This window comes from Anas platyrhynchos, chromosome 23 (genome assembly GCF_047663525.1).
Source record: "Anas platyrhynchos isolate ZD024472 breed Pekin duck chromosome 23, IASCAAS_PekinDuck_T2T, whole genome shotgun sequence".
Classification (NCBI taxonomy): Eukaryota; Metazoa; Chordata; class Aves; order Anseriformes; family Anatidae; genus Anas; species Anas platyrhynchos.
In genome coordinates this window covers 2,310,255-2,329,165 of record NC_092609.1, presented here as the reverse complement: position 1 = coordinate 2,329,165, position 18,911 = coordinate 2,310,255, and the positions used below count along the sequence as shown (strand labels likewise).

The following is an 18,911-nucleotide window of genomic DNA, read 5'->3' as shown; positions in this document are numbered from 1 at the left end:
CAGTAAGCTGAAACATGGTTTTAGAGCATTTTGTATGCTGAGGGGGTGCAGCAGGGAGCCTAAATCCCATGGAGCCTTCTAAATCATGCATTCAGCCCTGAAATGGATGTTTCTTTGACCCCAGAGCAAAAAAACAGCTCCTCCCCATCCATTTTCTCACAGGTGGGAAGAAAACCCCAGACTTGGGGTTTTCCAAACCAAAAAGATGGTTTGCTCTGCAGAAGGATGTTCCCAAATGCTCTTTCCCAAATGCTCTGCAGCACTCCTAGAGGATCACCAGCCTGTTATATGGCTGTAAAACCCTTCCCAGGAGGGTTTTCTTCCTTGAGCTTTACTCCCTTGGACACCACTAGAAGGCACCAACCCTCCAGGCACCAGCTGCAGGGCTCCTGCTCAGCCCCGTGACCCAGCCCCAGCACCCACAGCCAAAACCAGCCACACGCATTGAGCCCAAAAGGCCAAAAAAATCAGATTTTCTTTTTATTTCCTTGAGCTCCAGTGATACAACTGTAGCAGCATTTCACAACTGAACTCCTGCATCGTTAAATATAAATTTAAGAGAACACACTGAACTCCAAAGCAGGCAAAAAAATAATAATAATAAAGAACTGCGGACAAAGTTACTCATCCTCCCCCTTAAATACATGTGCGTTCGTTGCAGACAAAGCAGCAGTACATGTTTCACATACCAGGTTAAAATAACTTCAGACTCGCAGCAAAACTTCCAAACTGAACACAGGAAGAGAGGAGGAGCAACGGCTTTGGTGAAGGGGCTTTGAGCTGGGGATCCAGCATCGAGCACAGCAGGAAACGAACATTTATTGAACGGATTTCTGCAGTTTTTAGACCAACGGGGCATTTCTCGTGGATTTCTCATTTCCAGCTGAAGAATGGGAAGCCAGATTTTATTGAGTACCCAGAGTAATCAATAAAGAGCTCGATAAACATAGAAGTGCTCCTCACCCACTCTCAGCTCAAGGGAGAGCAAGTTCCCAAGAAAACCTGGTTGCTTTTGCTCGATGCCTTATGTGCTCCATGCTCCAGAGGGAACCAGACACTCATTTTCCTGGAAAGCAGCCGAAATGGGAAGCAACACCCCCCTCCGAGCAGGACGCTCGGCTGCACAGCCAGGGCTGACCCTGCCCACCAAGCCCCCAAGGGGACACCGGGGTTTCCAGGAGCAGCCACCAAAAATAAAAAATAAAAATCAGGATTCTGACATCCCAGTGAGCAGAGGAAGAGGATGATGCACGGCTGAGTTTGACTCCTGGGGAAGCTGCACCAAAAAGCTGCCGCCCTCCCCGTTACGCTACACTTCGCCTCTCAGCATTAAAGTGACCCAAAATTTTCGTCTAAGTGTTCGTGCCCATCTCCGATGGAATTTTTTTGTGCATGTCTGGTTCCTCTTAGTGACTCTAGTTTCTAAAAAGAAAGGAAAAGAAAAAAAAAGATGCCCAAGCCCAGCAGCAAGCTCGAGGATCCCCAGCCTTGAGGACCCTGCAGGGGCTGAGGGCTTCTTCCAGCGGCCTCGAGGGTAAACGTTTTGCACTTTTAAGACAAAGGGTGCGTTGGACACAGTGATTCGTTCGGTTTCAGTGACAAAAAGGCATGGAGAGCCTCATCGTGTCATTGGCACGAGGTTAATTTACACAAGGCACAAGCAGCACCGCCCCACGGAGGTGCTCTGCGATTCGGCTTCTCCAAATAACGGAGCGAGAGGCTTTGAGCTCTGCTTAGTGTCATCCCGTACAGCATGCCTGGCTCATGGGACAACCCCAGCGATGCGTGCCAGCCACGCTGCAGCCCTTCCTCATGCCAAAAAACGAGCTGAAGCCTCATCTGGGGCACAGCAGAAGCTGCCCCCAGCACAGCAGTGGGATGGGACCAGCCTGAAATACCTGGGTGCGAGATTTGCCCATCGGTGTCCTCCAACCCCTAAAAGACTCCCTCAATTTTGTCATTGATCACCCACGTAAGTGGTTCAGGCACCCAAAACCCACCCCCCCGAGATATCTCACCAAGTTTGCACAACTACCTGGTGCCATCTGTGGGGCAAACCCGGCCCCCTCAAACCTGGGAAGGGCATTTTGGGGCTCTCCAGTCCCCAGCACAAAGGCTCCGCTCCAAAAATCTGCATTTCTACAAAGGCAAACACGAAGGATGCATTGGGAAGAGCCGTTCCCAGCAGGAGCAATAAGGCTGACACCTTTCAGAGCAGGCACAACGTTGCTGAACACCACAGATCTCAGCTTTTGCAGCAGCGAAGCCAAACCCACAGCACAAGGAACCTCTCCAGGTTGTGGTTTTTACCCCTCCTCGAACAGAGATGAGCAGCAATTTATTGTCAAACACAGACCCAAAGGCAGCTCCAGGTCTGCAATTTGGACTTTTCCAAGGTTTTCGGTGCTGGCTGCTGGTTTGGTGCTGCCAGGATGCACCCAGCAGCTCCACGCACCCTGCTCCAAGCCCAGAAGCTCTCAGGATGCTCCTGGGTGCTCCTGGAAGCAGGATTGGGGCCTTAGTGAGAAAGAAGTACAAATAAATTAAGGGAGGACGAAGCCTGTTCCAGCTATCACACACCATAAAAATGTACCTTTAAAAAAAAAAAGTGTTTGAAAAAAATACTATTCTTTTAAAATTGACATTTTTAAGAGTCTCCTTGTAAAAAATATATATATATCCCCTCCTCTGCAAAGTGACCAGGCATTTTGGGGTGCCCCTGCTGGCATCCTACTGTTTCCCAAAGTGGTGTCCCCATTCCTTCTCCCCAAGGGCCCCAGCAAGTCCCAAGGGGTTACCAAGTCCCTCGACACCCACAGGAGAATCCAGGCCACTGTTTGGGGGCTAAATGCTGTGTAATTAAAGCCAATCTGGCTATAAAAATAAATGCTTTTGTGTCTTCCTTGCACACGATGGAAGAATTTAGCCCTTTTTAAACAGCTCAGCATCTAGCTGTAATAATATTTAAAAAAACAAACCAAACGCCTACATAGAAAAATAAAGGATAAACATTATCCATCTATTTTATATTTATATAAAAAGTTCTACCAGAGGATATTTTGCTTCTTCACCGTAAAAAACAAAAAAAACAGCCTAGGTTTCATAACCTAGACCTTCTGGTGAGGAGTAAACTACATCTTCAAACTTATCCAGGGAAAAAAAAATACCAGTTAACGATTTTGCTTCTCCAAAATAAAGTTATTAAATATATATATTATTATAAGTCTTTATAAACTATTTCATCCTTTAAGCGACGAGGGGAACGGGTGGCTGAGGAGCATTTTGAGCCCTCCTTCCCCCCAGGGAGGGGGAAAGCAGGCGTCAGCTGTGCCCCCACCAGGACCCCGGCCTGTTTTTAGCAGGGACCCGGCGCCGGTGGCCCGCACACACAGAAGGGACACCGAGCCTTGAATTCACTCCGTGTCCTTCCTTCAAAAGGATGTCCTTTTCTCCAGCTTGTGCTTGGTGAGGAAGTACTTGAAGAACTCATACACCGACCAGGCGATGGCCGTCGATGGGATCTGGTAGATGACGCGCGCCTGCACCCCTCGGAAATACCCCGCGACGCCCCCCAGCTTGTAGACAGTCCTGAAGGCGTTCACCATGCCCGAGAGGTGCCCGCTGATGTTCAGCGAGCTCAGGGCCGTGTTCTCTTGAGTGTTGAGCAAAGTCTTGCAGACGTCCAGAGGGGTGGTAGCGGCGGCGGCCACGGCCCCCGCGACGCCGCCGGCGAAGACGTGGGACAAGGGGTTGTACTCCCGGCGGGGGTTCACCTGCTCCTGCATGAACTCGTAGGTGATGAAGTGAATGGCCTGGAAGGGGACGTTCATGGTGAGCTGCGTGGTGTAGCTGCGGTAGAAGGCGCCCAAGCCCTCGGTGCGCCGCACTGTCCTCACGCACTGCAGGACGGACTTGTAGGGGGAGTTGAACATCTGCATCCGCTGCTTCACCACTGCTCAGGGGTGACCACCACAAGGGGAGGCACGGCAGGCAGCATGGAGGGAAGGAGATGAAGGTTTATTAGCCAAGGAATGCGCTGCTTGGATATTGCGGCACCCGGCCTAGGCCCCGCTCCGAGCCCCAGCCACGCAGGCCCAGCCTCCCCTTCCAAGTTTGACTTCTAAGTTTGAAGGGTTGTGACACAGAACTGGCATTTCTGCAGCAAAATGCCATACTTTTATCAAAATTTTATCAAAAGGATCCATAAATCCCCCCCCCCCTTTCCCCTGATATCCCTAAGGAAACTCAACAGGGGACACAGTTGCTCAGCCCTGGATTGACACCTCTCTAATTCCACGGGTCAAGGCACCCCTCGAGCATCATTAAATCAAGCTAGAATGGGATTAGGACAGATGCACGAGGACCCCCAGGTGCAGCTGAGGGGATGCAGAGCTCGTGCATGGAACCATCAGGCACACCAAGGTGGTTTAATGACTGGATGTCACCCTGGAGTGGCAGGGACCTCACCATGCCCAACATGCTCAGGTGGAACAACCTCAGCTGAAGCAAGAGGTTATTTATCCTGAATAAAGGGATTTTTAATATTAAAGACAGTTTTTTTCCCTAAAAAAAATTTGCTTTTGGTCCAGCTCAGAAGCTGAATATGTTAACACCAGACAGCAGTCCAGCTCGCTGTCTCCATTTTAGGTGGATTTTACTGTTAGCCCTCCTGCACCAGATTTCTCCCACCAGAAAGGCCACGCACTGGCCCTACCGGCTGCTCTACCTGCCTGACAACCTGACCGAGCTCTGCTTTGTTTTGGTAGTCCAGAGCTTCAGAAAAACCACAACCACTTCAGCAAAGATTTACTGACAGAGCCGTGAGGGCATCGTGACTCAAGCTGCTGCTGGCACCTCTGCTCTACAGACCGAGCTGAAGTAGGCACAGGGGTGACACCAAAAAGGTGACACCAGTTTTCTTGCAGAGCCACGAAATATCATGCAGACACCTCACAAGGCCCCAGAAAATGAGGGAAAAGAGCCAGAAAGAATTTCTCCCTTGGTGCTGGCCCTTCTGATCTCATTCAGAAAGGGAGCAGCGTCACCACCACAAAGGGCTCACGGTGCTGAGCGGGCACGGAGCATCCCCAGCACCTTACTGGGCTAACAGGGCACAGCAAGGACCTTACCTTCAGCTGGATTCATCACTGCATCATGCAGCAAGGTGGCCACGCTCCCAGCTATACCTGCAAGACACAAAAGCATCGTTCAGAGGAGATCTGGAGGTCTGCAGAGCTCAGCAGCAAGCCCATGGGAGCACCCAGTAACACAACTGGTTTCCAGTATGGAAAAACCCAGCCAGGGCAGCTGGACAGAGGGCAGGATCTGCAAGCCAGCCCCGGCAGCACCCCATTTGCTGCTCCCTCCAACAATTCACACGGCTTTGCCTACGCAAGACGCCACCGGCTTAACTCAGCTTGCACTAGACCGAGAAGTGAGCAACACTTAGAACTGGCTCAGTGCATCTATAATTAGGCGTTTTTCATCCGTTTACGCAGTCTGGGCTTTAAACGCTAATTGCACGGATTCTGCAAGCCTCCATCCATCCATTAATGACTCCGCACTTGGCTCGAGGAGAGGCCTGGAGCCACACCTGCCCCTTTGATGTAAGTTTCCATCGCCGATTCTGTTGCCCAAACGACTTTCGGTCATTTTTCACAGTGCTTTCGCTTCCCAGCTGGTCCCGAAAGCCTGTAGCTACTTGAAAGGCAGACAGAAAAAGCACAATACGAGCAGAAAGCAGCAAGCCAGAAGGACATCGCGCCCTTAACTGAGTTGGTTGAGTCAAATCGAGTGCGTGCCATGCCCCATGAAGTCCCCTGCACAACCTCCTGCAAGCCCAGCTGCCCCGTTACAGGGTGCCTGCTGTTACAGCTCGACGCCTTGACCTGAATTTATTTATTATTATTTATTTATAAACCTTCCTGGCAGAAGCAAAGCCCATGGCAAAGCACTTGAGGAGCGGGGATGCAGCGTGCTTGGCCACACTGGAGCGGTAGGGAACCACCAGGGCTTCAGAGCTCCTGAGGTTTGGATGGCAGCTCCAAAAAAAAGCCAGGAAAAGCCAGGCACTGCCTGGGAACACCCCTTGTCCAATGTGCAGAGGCTTGAAAATTTGGGGATTAAAGATTCTGTGTGGAAATGTGCACAAAGGAGCACAAAGAACTTGGCTGGAGGGCCAGTGCCACGCTCACGTAACTGGTTTCCTTCCCCCTGCCTTCCCAGGGCTCCCAAAATCGTGTGCGAGCCTGGGGTTACATCCTGCACCCTCCTGCTGGGCACCCACAGGGCTGGTACGAGAGCAGGGCGCTCTCAGGAACAGAGCAGCGAGGGCTGGCAGCTCCGTGTGCAAGGCAAAAAAGGAAAAAGCTGCTCACTGCAAGCTGCTTTTGTGCAAAAAATTAAAAAATAAAATACCATTGGCCAAGTGGCTGTTTCCTCCGTGCTGGATGGTGTCGCTGAGACTCTTCTTAATTTTTTCGTAGCAGGCAAAGTACATGGCGTGGGCAGGGCCAGCCCCCAGCATGGTGACGTTGATGCCACGTAAAGGCCTCCAGAAGCCTTCGGTCAGGACAATCTTCTTCAGGGCTTCGTACACGCTCCTGTACTGGGCTTTGGGGTCCGGCTGCAGGCTCTGCATCCTCGTCTGCAACAGAGCACAGCCAGGGGAGAGGCTTCAATTCCCTGCCCTCAATGCAGCACCCACAAACCACAGAATGAAGCTCAAGATCCAAAATCCAGCACCATTAGATGGGTAAATAATTAATAAAGTATTGAGCTGGAGCCCAAGCCCCACCAAAGCTTCAGAACCCCCCCAAAAAACCCAGTGCACCCATGCCCAAGCACCATTTATTCACATTTCTCCTGCTAAATCAGCCCCGAGAAGCCCACGATCCCATTGCAACACCAGAAGGAGCCTGCTCATGGAGGGAAGCGTAACCTCTGCTCCTGTTTATGCCCAGGGAATTAAGGGCAATTGTTCAAAAGCCGAGGTGAAGAAACGCAGTTAGGGCTCTAATTGCCTCCTGCTTGCAACACTCCCGGCTCTGCCCCAGCTTGTTCCTCCTGCAGTCGCTCTGCTTTCGATACCCAGCGAGCAGGGTGAGTCCAGCCGACTGGGAAACGAGTTTCCTAGAAGGGCAAGCTAAAAAATTTGGGTGCCAGGAAGACCCTTGGGGATTATTTGTCCCCAGGAGCCTGCCACGGAGAGCCCTGAGCCATCCTAGGGCACATCACCCCCACATTTTAGGGTCCCCTGCACCCTGGGCTGGGAGCTTTGCACCAAGTTTTGAAGACAGCCAAGCTCAGGGGATCCAAAAATATATTTTAAAACTCATTCCCATCACTTAATTATAATAAAAAAAATTACTTGCTTGAGTTTGCTTCAAGCTTCTGCAGGCTGGTGGCATCCCTCTACCAGAAATGCTCATGGCAGTGAGCGCCCACCATAAATGCTCTGGTAGGGGAGAGGTTTCACAGACACAATCCTAAGGCTGCTCAGGATTTATAGGATGCCTTCCGAGGTCAGATCTCAGCTTCCTAATAACATGCCAGGGTGTGCTGCCACCAGGCACCCTGCTAAGGTCAGCCCAGTGCACGAGCACGGCTGATAAGAGGAGGAGATAAGGGGGCAGCCACGGATCCGTGCCCCCTCCACGCTGCAGGTCAAGGCTTTGCTGTAATCACAGCCCCAGCATCAGCAACTTCTTGATGGGCACCTGAAATTAGCTTTAATTCCCTACAACTCAGCATGCTTCAGCTCTACAGGAGACAGACTACACCTAAGCCATCAGTTTGGCGGTGCAACACCTTGGGATCCAAATTTAAGCCCAGAAACACAAAACTGGCTTGCTTTAATCACGGGGTTAACACAAGAGCAGCCCTTCCCCGATCAATATTGAAAGCTGTGGCAGTGAATGCAATCCTCTCATCATCCAGAATTAAAATTTATTTATTTATTTTGCTTCTTTCCAGCAGTAGCGGTGCCCCCAACCCCGGTGCCACCCTTGCAGGTAAAGCACAAGAGGATTTTGCTGCCTGCTCCTTAGCAGCAGCTCAGCACCAGAAAAAGCTGGGCTCTCCCGTGCCTCCTCCACGCTCCTGCAGCAGGATGTGGCCCTCGGAGCTTATCAAAGCCCTTCAGCAATTAACCAGGGGGCAACAGAGGAGATTGAACCAATGCGAGTGGGGCAGGTTTGGACCTTGGATTCCTCGGCGCACGCTGGTGACCAAAAACCTCCACGGGCACTGGTCTGAGACCAAGGAAGAGATCGGGGCTGAATTCCAGACTTTAAGCAGTGCCCTAATTCAAGCTGCTAAGGAGCAGAGAAATAAGCGGGGCTAATCCAAATAAATCACTGCACTCATAGCAAATATCCTAAAAAAAAAATAAAAAAACAAAAAACTAATTTGGTAAGTGACGTAGCCGAGCAGCTGGCTGAATTTCAGACCTGAAGCATTGCTCAGTCATCATTACAAGGCTTCACCCTCCAGGATTTGCATCCCCTTGTTTCTTGCCTTTTTCCCTGCCCCGTGCGTTGCCCAGCAGCTGCTGCAGCCCCACAGCACGGTCCCAGCTGGCCCCCACACTGTGCACCCCGTGGGTGCCCGCAGCAAAAACAAGCTCCGTGTTTGGGGAAAGCTCCAAGGCCACCTTCCCTCGGCGTGGGGGGAGCAACAAAGGAAAGCTCCCTGCTCCACAGCACTGGAAATAACCCCAAAAAGCAGAGAGCAGCCTGCCTTGAAATGCAGCAACAGCACCAAAATACCCTGAAAAACGCTTAAAAAAAAAAATTTACAGCTCTCAGCTTTTGCTTGGCATGCACAAGGGTCTGAGACCCTCTGCTCATCAGGTTTTGGCACCCTCCCAGCCCTAAGGGTGCAGAAATTGGGGCGGATTTGGGGCGGATTGGGCCGTGCCCTGCTGTCAGGGTGACTCAGCGGCACCCACCGGCCGCATCCAGCCGGGGGCCGTGCGCTGCTGGTTTCGACTTGAAGGCGTTGCTTCACTCTCGGACTCCACAAACCATCTCCATCTCAGCCCGGCTTCTTGCCAGGGAGCCTCCAAAACCGGGGGAAACCGAAGCACGTGGCAGCATCCCCTCCTCTGCAGGGGTTACGGGGGAAAAACAGGGGAAAAGCGCTGCACGGAGCAGCAAAGCACCCTCCTGGCACGTGGTCCTGAGCACCCTCCTGCTGGAAATCCAGCTGCTTCCACACAAAAACATGTAAATACTTGTAAATACTCATTTTTTTCCCTGCTTCTTGCATTATCTGACCCGTTTTGGAGGGCTCCTGAAGGCAGCAGTAGCCGCGCCCGACCCACGCCGCCCATTGCATCACCAACCCCACAGCCCAGCACCTTCCACGGGACACAAATGGGCCAAAAAGCCCTGGAACAACCCAAAAAAAAAAAGCACAGCACACACAGATCCTGCAGCACCAGGAGCTGGGAGCAGGCTGGGCTCTGCCCCAGCCGGGATAAGCTTATCGTGGCCGGAGCAAACAGGGTGCTGGGTGCTGCACCTCCCGAGGCTGCCAGCGGATGATTTTTTTGCTCTTTTTGCCACTTATCTGAAACCCTCAAGCTCCTCCAGGAGCTCCCGCCCCTGTTGTTCGCCGGCCAGAAATTCTCCTCCACCTCCTCGGGTTAAATCCTCGTTGCGTAAGGCAGGAGAGCGCCGCCGCCAGCGTCCCCGGGCAGCCCTGGTTGGAGCCCAGGCGCACGAAATAAAAGCAAAAAGGGACAGCTTCGGGATCAGGGAGCACCCCGAGGATGCCATTCCCACATGCAGGTCCCAAAATCCTACAGAAAACCCAACAGGCATCACCCTCCGTGCTCCCATCCCCACCATCTCCCATCCCCTGCTCCTCACCTGGGGCACGCAGCACGAAATCCCGAAGGAGGAAAGCTCGGTGCTGGATCCCATTCCCCATTTCAACCCCAAAAGCTTTGCCAGCAGCTGACACCAGCCGTGGTCCCGGCCGGTTTTCTACCCAAAAGTGTTTCACCACCGCTTCTCCAGCTTCTCATTTTCCTGCCAAGCATCGCTAATTTGACGGGCAGCTGGACTAATTAGCTCAGGCACCTCATTTCTTCCCTGGCTGCTCCCCCAGTGCATCCGTGTGGCACACACCATACCCCAGACTCCCCAAAACACACCAAAACCACCAGATTTTTCCCAAAACCACCAGTTTTTTTTTCCCACCTCACTGACCGGGAGGAAATGCCATTTTTCCAGGAGTAAATGTGATTAAAAGGCGTGGATTTGGGGTGCACAGGCTTGGAATAACGCCTGCTGGACCCAGGCGTGCAGAAGGATGATGCCTCCAGCCCCTAATTTCCCCTACAACCATCCCAAATTTCCCCCACAAGCCGAGGAATGCGCACAGAGCTCCATGCACGTGGCCTTACAGCCACCCTACAACCTGATTCCCACACCGTGGGGGCTTGTTACCCAGCTGAGTGCTCAAGGAGCGGCCCCAAAACCCATTTTTGGGGTTGGTGAGGCTGTTTTGCAGCGGGGTGCCTGGCTGGGGACCCCCAGGAGAGGCTGCCCAGGCTGACGGGGTGACCCCAAAAGGCTTGCAGCACCCACGCTGCCCCCTAAACAGGCACAACTGCTCCTGTGGCCACATATTGTGGGTACAGAGCCTCTCCCACCACCAAACCCAAAACCGAGGCAAGCGCCCTGACCCCAAAACTCGGGACCACAGCTCTGCCTTGCCCTAAGATCTGTGGGTTTTCAGGACCGGTGTTGCAAGCCCCAAAACGAGCCGGGCAGCCCAGGGCAGATTAACCCTCGTAACATCCCTCCCCACAAGCTGCCCGTCCGTCCCTACAGACAGACAGACATCCCTGGCTGCCCTATCCCCAGGGGGACGAGGCCTCTCGCCCCTACAAAGCCACCATACAGCCCGTGTCCCCCTGCACCCCAAGGACGAGGAGGGTCCCAGGGGGTCTGCAGGAGCTCTGCAGCCCTAAGAACGGGATCCCAAAGCATCCCGCGTGCCCACGGAGCAGAAAAAAAACACACGGGGCAAAATGCTGCCGCCCCTAATAGGACAGCGGCATCACGGCCCCGAACCTCGAGCTGGGGAATTGTGCAAGCAGCCAAAACAAGCAATTCCCCAAATCGCGGCGTTTTCGCTTTCTCTTTGAGAGGAAGCCGCCTGCAGGGACCAAAATATTTCCTCCACGGGGCTCGCGAGGAGCACGGGGGTGGCCGGGACGCCCCCAAGAGAAGCCGCCCCATTGCTCTGCTCGCCGACCCCAATAACCACCAGGAGCAGGACAGCTTGATTCCCTTCTGGAGGAATATTTCCCGTGTTGGAGTGAAGGAGAGTTGCTGCTTAGAGCTTAATTAGCACCCGGTTCGTTAAGCTCCACGGGGCAGCTCGCTGTATGGGAATTCACCGCAGGTGGCAGCTTCCCTATAGGACACCTCGAGCTGCCAGGAGCCGGGCACCGCTTTCGTTTTTGTTTTTCTTCCCCCTCCCTTTCCCCGCAGAGGAAATGACCTCCCGAGCACGGCGTGACGCCCGCGGGGCTGGGCAGCGTCACTTCAAGGAGCCAGCTTTGGGGGAAAAACCCCAAAAAATGGGGTTTTGCTACCAAGTGGGACAGCCATATGTATGAGGAAAGTGCAGCTCCTGCCACAGGTGCCCTTTTGGGATCTGGAAGGTGCTGGGGGGGCAGCAGTAGGGCTGCCCCATCCCAGGGCTCGTCCAGGCTGTCACCGACCCTCAGCCCTATATTCCAACCCCACAAACCCTACAGCATTCACACCCCCTGCTGCAGCAGGAGGGGGATGTGCGGCAAGAAAGGGAAATTTGGCTGCTCTCTGCCACCCCAACAGCAGCTCCTGCTCCTCCCTGAAACCCTTTACCCTATACACACCCCCTTGTACCCCCCTTGCACACCTACACCCCAAGCAGCCCCTTGCACCCCATACCCCGTGACCCCCCTTTACCAACCCCTTGCACCCCCATACCCCAAAAACACCCCCTTTATATTCTATCCACGCAGCCCCTTGTACCCCTATACCCCGTGCACCCCCCATACAACCCCATGCACACGCTGCCCTTTAAACTCCCTCGAAGCAACCCCTTACACGCCCCAAACAACCCCTTAAACCTTCATAAAACCCCACTTTATACCCCTTACATCTACCCACACACCCCTTAAATCCCCATCCACCCTCATGCCCCCATACAAACCCTTACAACCCCATACACACCCTTACAACACCACACCCCCCTATACAACCCCATGTCCCCCATACATTTCCTAACAGCCCCATACTCCCTAATACAGCTCCTTACAACCCCATACACACTTACAACACCATAACCCCCAATACGGCCAGAAAACCCCCCATACATTCCTTATCAACCCCATAAGCCCCAACAGACCCCCATACACACCCTTACAACCCCATAGTCCCCCCAATACATACCTTTACAACCCTATACCCCCTAACACAGCCCCATAACCCCCCCAAGCATTCCCTTACAACCCCACACCCCTAACACAGCCCCATAACCCCCCCCAAGCATTCCCTAACAACCCCATACCCTCTAACACAGCCCCATACATACTCTTACAACACCATACCCCCAATACAGCCCCATAACTCCTCCATACACACCGTTGCAACCCCATATCCCACAAGACAGCCCCATGCCCCCCCATACACACCCTTACAACCCCATAGTCGCCCCCATACATCCCCTTACAACCCCGTATCCCCCCAAGACAGCCCCATGCCCCCCATACACACCCTTACAACCCCTTATCTCCCAATACTACCCCATACCCCCTCCATATACACCCTTACAACCCCATACCCCCAATAGAGCCCCATAACTCCCCCATACATTCTCTAACAACCCCATACCCCCTAACACAGTCCCATAACCCCTCCATACACACCCTTACAACCCCATATCCCCCAATACACCCCCATAACCCCCCATACGTTCTCTAACAACCCCATACCCCCTAACACAGCCCCATAACACCCCATACATACCCTTACAACCCCATACACCCCCTATACACTCCCCATATGCCCCCTTCCAACCCCATGCACCCCCTTACAACCCCAAACACCCCCCATATACCCCCTTACAACCCCATACACCCCCCATACACTCCCCATACGCCCCCTTCCAACCCCACAAACCCCCCATACACCCCCCCAAACACCCCATACACCCCAATTCTCCCCCCATCGCACCCACCTTCACCGAGTCCACCGGGTACATGACGCTGTGCTCCATGATGCCCGCCACCGCCCCGGCCAACATGTGGGTGCCGAGCGAGGCTCCGCTGGGCAGGCTCTCGTAATCCTCCCCCTCCATCGGCCCCACGGCAGCGGCTACGGCCTGGGGGGGGCCCGGCCCCGGGGGGGCCGCCGCGGAGCCCCCCACGGCGCAGCCCAGCTCCATGCGCCCAGGGCCGGGGATAGGGGAGGGAGCGGGGAGGGGGGGGGGGCGGCGCGCCACGGGCTCGCGCGCTCCCGCGCCCTCTCTTTAAAGCCGCGCCCTCGCCCCGCCCCCAGCCAGCCAATAGGGAGCCGCCTCCCCCTCCTGCTCGATTCCCATTGGGCGGCGCGGAGCGCGGGGCGAGGAGGGCGGCGAATGGGGAGAGGGGGGAGGGATTAAGGGGGAGGGAGGGGAGGGCGCGCGCTTTTGCGGGAGGGGCGCGCCGGCGCGCCCGCGCGCGCTGGTGGCGGCTCCGGGTTCGGAGCTGGGTTTGGATGGGGAGGAAAAAGGGAGAAAAATTGGGAAAATCGCGGCCGGGACGCCACGGGGAGGGGATTTTTTGAAGGAAGGGGACGTCAGCGAGGCGTTATTTTTGTAGGAGGTGGAAATCAGTGTTTTGTTTTGTTTTGTTTTTTTATTATTATTATTACTATTTATTATTATTATTACTATTATTTTATTAATTTTTTTTTCAGGAGTTGGGCATCAGCACATTTCATGCGAATGAAGTGGAAATTAGCCTCTGGCACATGCACGCTCCACATCCAGTCCCCCCGCAGCCCCAAATGTCCCCTAAAATAAGCAACCCATGCATGCTCTGCAGCCCTAAATGTCCCCTAAAATAAGCCACTGGATGTGGTGCCCACGCCCCGCCTGGTCCTGAGGCTCAGCATAGGGAGAAAAGTTCATAAGAAGGTGTGGGAGGGCATCGCGCACTGCCCTGCAAAGGTTTTTGGGGAAGGTGGGGTCTGCAGCAAGCACTGTCCCTCGTTGTATCTCCCACCTTGCACATAATTACTGCTTCCTCCATCAAACCAACCCAAACTGACTGTATTTAGAGCCCTGAGGTGCAGATGTGAGGCAAAACCTGCGTGGTGTTGGCCTGCAGCAACAGCCTGGCCTTTAAGGGATCCCTCCTTTCGGGATCCTTTGGAATTTGACCTTGCTGGGAAGGTGGCGTCACGGCGCATCGCACCCGCTGAAACCAAGGTTAACCATTTGCACGAAGGGCCGTGATAATGCCAAGCAATTTATTGCTGCCTGAACCTTGAGAGGCACGGCAGAACGCCACGGGCCCCAAAGAGCAGGAAGAGCTGGGAGTCGGTGCTGGCAGAAGGTGTGACACGGTGCTCAGCAGCCCGGAGGTGGCATTTTGGAGCCAGGGAGCCACGTGCCCGGCTGCAATTGCAGCAGCCGGCACTCCCCGAGCATCACCCCGGTCTGCAGGACGAAGCACGGCCGTAAATCAAAGCACAAGAGCTTCCCTTTCGCAACGCGGCCTCGTACGAGGAAGCAGCTGAGCTAAAACTCAAAAGGGAACACTTTCCAGTATTGCTCCACGTAGTTTATCGAGGTTTCCTCTTCCATAAACAACAGCGAATCTCTTTCCAATGCCTTTGGCAGGGGAGAGAAGGGTGGAGAAATTGCAGTGTCACTCGCCATAATGAGCCCTTTCCCCTACACTCGTAGGTCTCGCTCCCTGATAAGAAATAGGATGAATCAGACTGAAATATGGAGCCATTTCCACGTGGGAGAGGGTTATATTTTAACCTCGAGCGGCGTGGCCACGAGGAATCTCTGCTCCTGTTCTGCTGCCCGTACAACCCGAAGGGAACAGACCTGGTGCAGCCGAGGCAGAGATGCACAGAGCTCATGCAGAAGGGACAGAATTACTCATGCTCTGTGATATTTGTTTTCTGCACTATTTCCAGCCTGACACAGCAGAGAAGAGTCACCCATCACCAAGCACCAACAAACGGCGTGAACTCAACTCGATTTACAAAACCCTTCCTTTGACGCAGCTCAGCCTCGTGTCGTGACCCCCTTTTGGACACAGCTGGCTTGATCCCATCCCCAAATTCCATCAGGAGAGGGTGAAGCCTCCTGTGGTGCTAAAAGCCCGGGCTGACCGCAGGCTTGCTCAGGGCACGCTCATCCCTACCCCAACAAGTCGCTGCGAAATGCACCACGAATTAATCGGTGATTCAGACCCGCAGGTCCGAGGTCTCGCCCCTAACCTCTGCGCCCTGGGACAGCTTTTAAATGGCTTTAATAGAATTTTCTGACAGATTCTTGAAGAAATGACCCATCACCGGAGTGAAATGCTCCTTGCTTTCTTGTTCCCCTGCCCAGGACAGCTGGGGACCCTCCCCAGCCCATCAGCAGCTCCCAGTTTTGCTTATCGGGGCAGGAGGCACAGGACCCGCCAGCTGCACCCACGGAGATAAGGCAGGAGTGTCCCGCTCACGGGCGGGCACCTTCTGGGAACCTGAAATTGGGCGTTATCTGCCAGATCCAGGCAGATTGTTGGTGGTTTTTTTTTGGTTTGGTTTTGTAGTCTTTTTTTGCATTTGCCAAATCTCCAGTGGCCGAGCAGCGCCTCAAGGGTTTGGTGCTGCCCAAAAGGTGCCCGGGGTGGGCAGGGGAAGCTCCTCGCACGGCGAGCTGCCCTCCAGCAGCACATTACAGGGTGCTGCTATTAATTCAGGTGTTCAACACGGTAATTGGGCTCGTAATTGTGGAAAGGAAAAGGCACCTCGTAGCGCTGTGGCGTGAAGCGTTCCCTATAGAACAGGGATGCGACCAAACCGACCTCATTCGGGGTGAAGGTTTGCAATCTCGTTTGCAAAAATCCAACACCGAGAAATCCCCATGGCTTTTATTTTTTGGCAGCATGCATGCCACATGCCTGCCCTGTGAAAGGCTGGGTTTTCGTGCAGGAATTACCAGTTCCCCATCCCACGTGGCATGGACACGGTGCCACAGCAGCGAGGTGATCCCTGCCCCTGCTCCTCCTTAGACAGGTTCAATGCCAAGAAATAGATTTTAAGCAGCACAAAGCCCTTTGGATTTGCACCCCAGACTTGTCCTTAGGTGGAAAAAATAGGTTAAAACTGCAGGTTTTGTGCTGGTCCAAACCTAAACCCTCCGTGTCATCCCTTTCTCTCGGACCTTTGAGCACGATGTGCTCCGGTTACTTTTTATTTCTACATTGGCAAATGGCATAAAAATAAGCAAATAATATTGTTGTGTCTCCGGAGTGGGCTGACCCACTTATTCGAGCATCAGCACGAGATATTCCCTGCTGCTGGGTGGGTTAGGAAGGGAAAATCAGCCACCCTGGGCACTAAATCCCTGCGTTGGGCAGCTCGGGGCGTCTCTTCTCACTGGGATTCAGCTGGTTTGTGTAGGACAGGTTTATATGGACCAGCACCGAGGTTGGTGCCAGCAAGGGGCATTGGTGAAGGCACAGTCAGGGAGAATTAGGCCGAAAAAAAATGAAATCTGGAAAGTCTTCAGCCTGAAAAGTCTGCAGGGGCAGATCCGGCCCCATAACCATTTATGCAACCTCAGAGGTGAAGGAGGTGTGGATGCGAGGAATTTGGCCCGTGGGTTTTGTTTCAGCCTAATCTGACCTAATTTACCATTACCTCGCTCAATGGATTAAGGTAACAGGGAGAGGCAATCCTGAATGTGTATAATTAAGCTCGTTTTTTTTTTTTTTTTTTTTTTTTTGTGCTACTTCCTGGACAGAAGCTTTTCATCGACTTGCCTTTCTGGTTTGGAGCCCTGGGGAGACAATGGGAAAGGCGCAGCCCCACACCGGTGCTTTTGGGATTTACCGGTGGCAGCGGGCACGGGAGGCTGCCAGGATCCCACTGGGGTCACTGGTTTTGGGGACAGCCCCGGTGTTTGCTTGGAAAATGAGATCCAGAGGGGTTTGTGGTTCCAGGGATGAGCCCGAAGCGGTGTGGATTTTTTTATTTTGGTGGGTTTTGCACCGGAGGCAACCTCGAGCCCCAAAAGGATGAAACGGGAGCTCTGCAAATGGGCAAAGAAAAACCCGGCCAGCTTGGGAGAGACCAGGCTGAGCTCTGCAATAGGAAGTTTTAACCTAAAAAAAAAAAAAATACATAAAAATACAAGAAGAGGAGTGGTGACACCTCAGCCCCGCTCCTGCAGGACTGCTCGGGGCTGATCAGTGGGGACAGGACAGATGCTGCCCCCCTATCTGCCAGCCCCGGTGCCGCTGCGGGCTGATATTTGGGAGGGTGTGGGCAGGGTGGGCACCGTGCTGCTGCCAGATAATGCACACACCTCGCCGGGGTCGCAATTTGAAATTGCAAATGCCCCCGCCACGAGCTCTGGGTGTGCATCTGGGTGTGCACCGCGCTGTTTCCCCTAGGTACGAGCGAAGGGCGCGAAATATGAGCATAAGCAGCTAATATTTTCCCCGTCGCTGCGAAGAGCGTGCATCTGGAAATAATTAGCATGCACAAAAACAGCTCGCACATTCCTCCCGGGCCTCCATTTCGTGCCGCCTGCAGGCTCTGGCATCTCCGCTCATGTCGGCCGCTCTTGGTGCTTGCAATATTTGGGGACATCCCGTAGGGCCCAGGCCAAACTCCGACCAGAGGCTGCTGCAGAAGCAGAAGCCGTGCTCTGCCCTCAGCAAAGCGGCACAAGGAGCAGCTTTTTCTTTGCATGCCTTGATGGCAGCGCTGGCATTTATAGATTTTTTTTAAATTTTTTTATTTTTTTTGCAAAAGCCTTCGCCGCCGCTGACATGCTGCTGCTTGTGCCTTTGTCTCTGCAGATGACGGCAGCATCGGGCAACGGCTGCAATGAAGCCGTTCCCAAGGGTCCTGAGTTGCTTTTAGGTCAAGCTGAGCTCGTGCATACCCTGCAGAGCTAACGAGGGGGTACGCCCAGGGAGCAGGGTTGCAATGGTTCCACCCCGTTAAAAAACTCCAGTTTTTGGGTGTCTTGGAGAGCTGCATGCCTGCAGCACGGCAGCAATGCTTGCACCAAGTGAAAGGTGTTTCCATAGCTCTGAAGCCACGTGCGTGTCCGTGGGCAGGAGACAGGGATGGGCAGGGTTTTGTCTTCAGTGCTTCTGGGGTAAGTTCATTAAAACCCTTCAGCTAATGGGGAAAAATACACCGGAGGTGAGCGGCTTCGCTCTTGGCGCATGGCAAAGCGGCTGCAGGTGGGAAGCAGAGCCCCAAATCCACCCTGGTTGTTTGCTGGTAGAAGCTGGTGTGCAAAACTGGTGTGCAAAGCTGGTGTGCAAAACTGGTGTGCAAAACCTGGAGTGCAAAACCTGGTATCCAAAACCCAGCGTGCAGAACCTGGTGTGCAAAACTCAGCTCGCAAAACTGGTGTGCAAAACTCAGCATGCTTAATCTGGCGCGCAAAACCCAGTGTGCAAACCTGATGTGAAAAACTCATCATGCAAGACTGGTGTGTAAAACTCAGCATGCTTAATGTGGTGTGCAAAACCTGGCATGCAAAACCGGTGTGCAAAACCTGATGTGCAGAACCTAGTACCCAAAACCCAATGTGCAAAACCCAGCGTGCAAAACCCGCCCTACAAAAGCTGCTGTGCAAAAGCCATCCCCCAAAACCCCAATGCAGAACCC

At 53.6% G+C, this 18,911-nt stretch overlaps 1 protein-coding gene across 1 annotated transcript; it reads right to left on the bottom strand.

Annotated features, from left to right (window-relative positions):
• Positions 1-467: 467 nt before the first annotated feature.
• On the bottom strand, positions 468-13,512 carry SLC25A37 (solute carrier family 25 member 37). Its single transcript, XM_038166998.2, has 4 exons — positions 13,246-13,512; positions 6,418-6,646; positions 5,130-5,186; positions 468-3,952 (listed from the first exon to the last, which is right to left on the bottom strand). The coding sequence occupies exons 1-4, from the start codon at positions 13,450-13,452 to the stop codon at positions 3,432-3,434; spliced, it is 1,014 nt and encodes a 337-aa protein (XP_038022926.1). The 5' UTR covers positions 13,453-13,512; the 3' UTR covers positions 468-3,431.
• Positions 13,513-18,911: the final 5,399 nt, after the last annotated feature.

What these genes read in the sequence shown, in the direction of transcription:
- SLC25A37 (XM_038166998.2), bottom strand. Translation starts at nt 13,452, where the DNA reads ATGGAGCTGGGCTGCGCCGTGGGGGGCTCCGCGGCGGCCCCCCCGGGG. An exon ending in ACCCGGTGGACTCGGTGAAG is followed by an intron (nt 6,647 to 13,245) that starts GTGGGTGCGATG and finishes GCTCTGTTGCAG; the next exon opens with ACGAGGATGCAGAGCCTGCA. An exon ending in AGTGATGAATCCAGCTGAAG is followed by an intron (nt 3,953 to 5,129) that starts GTAAGGTCCTTG and finishes ACCCCTGAGCAG; the next exon opens with TGGTGAAGCAGCGGATGCAG.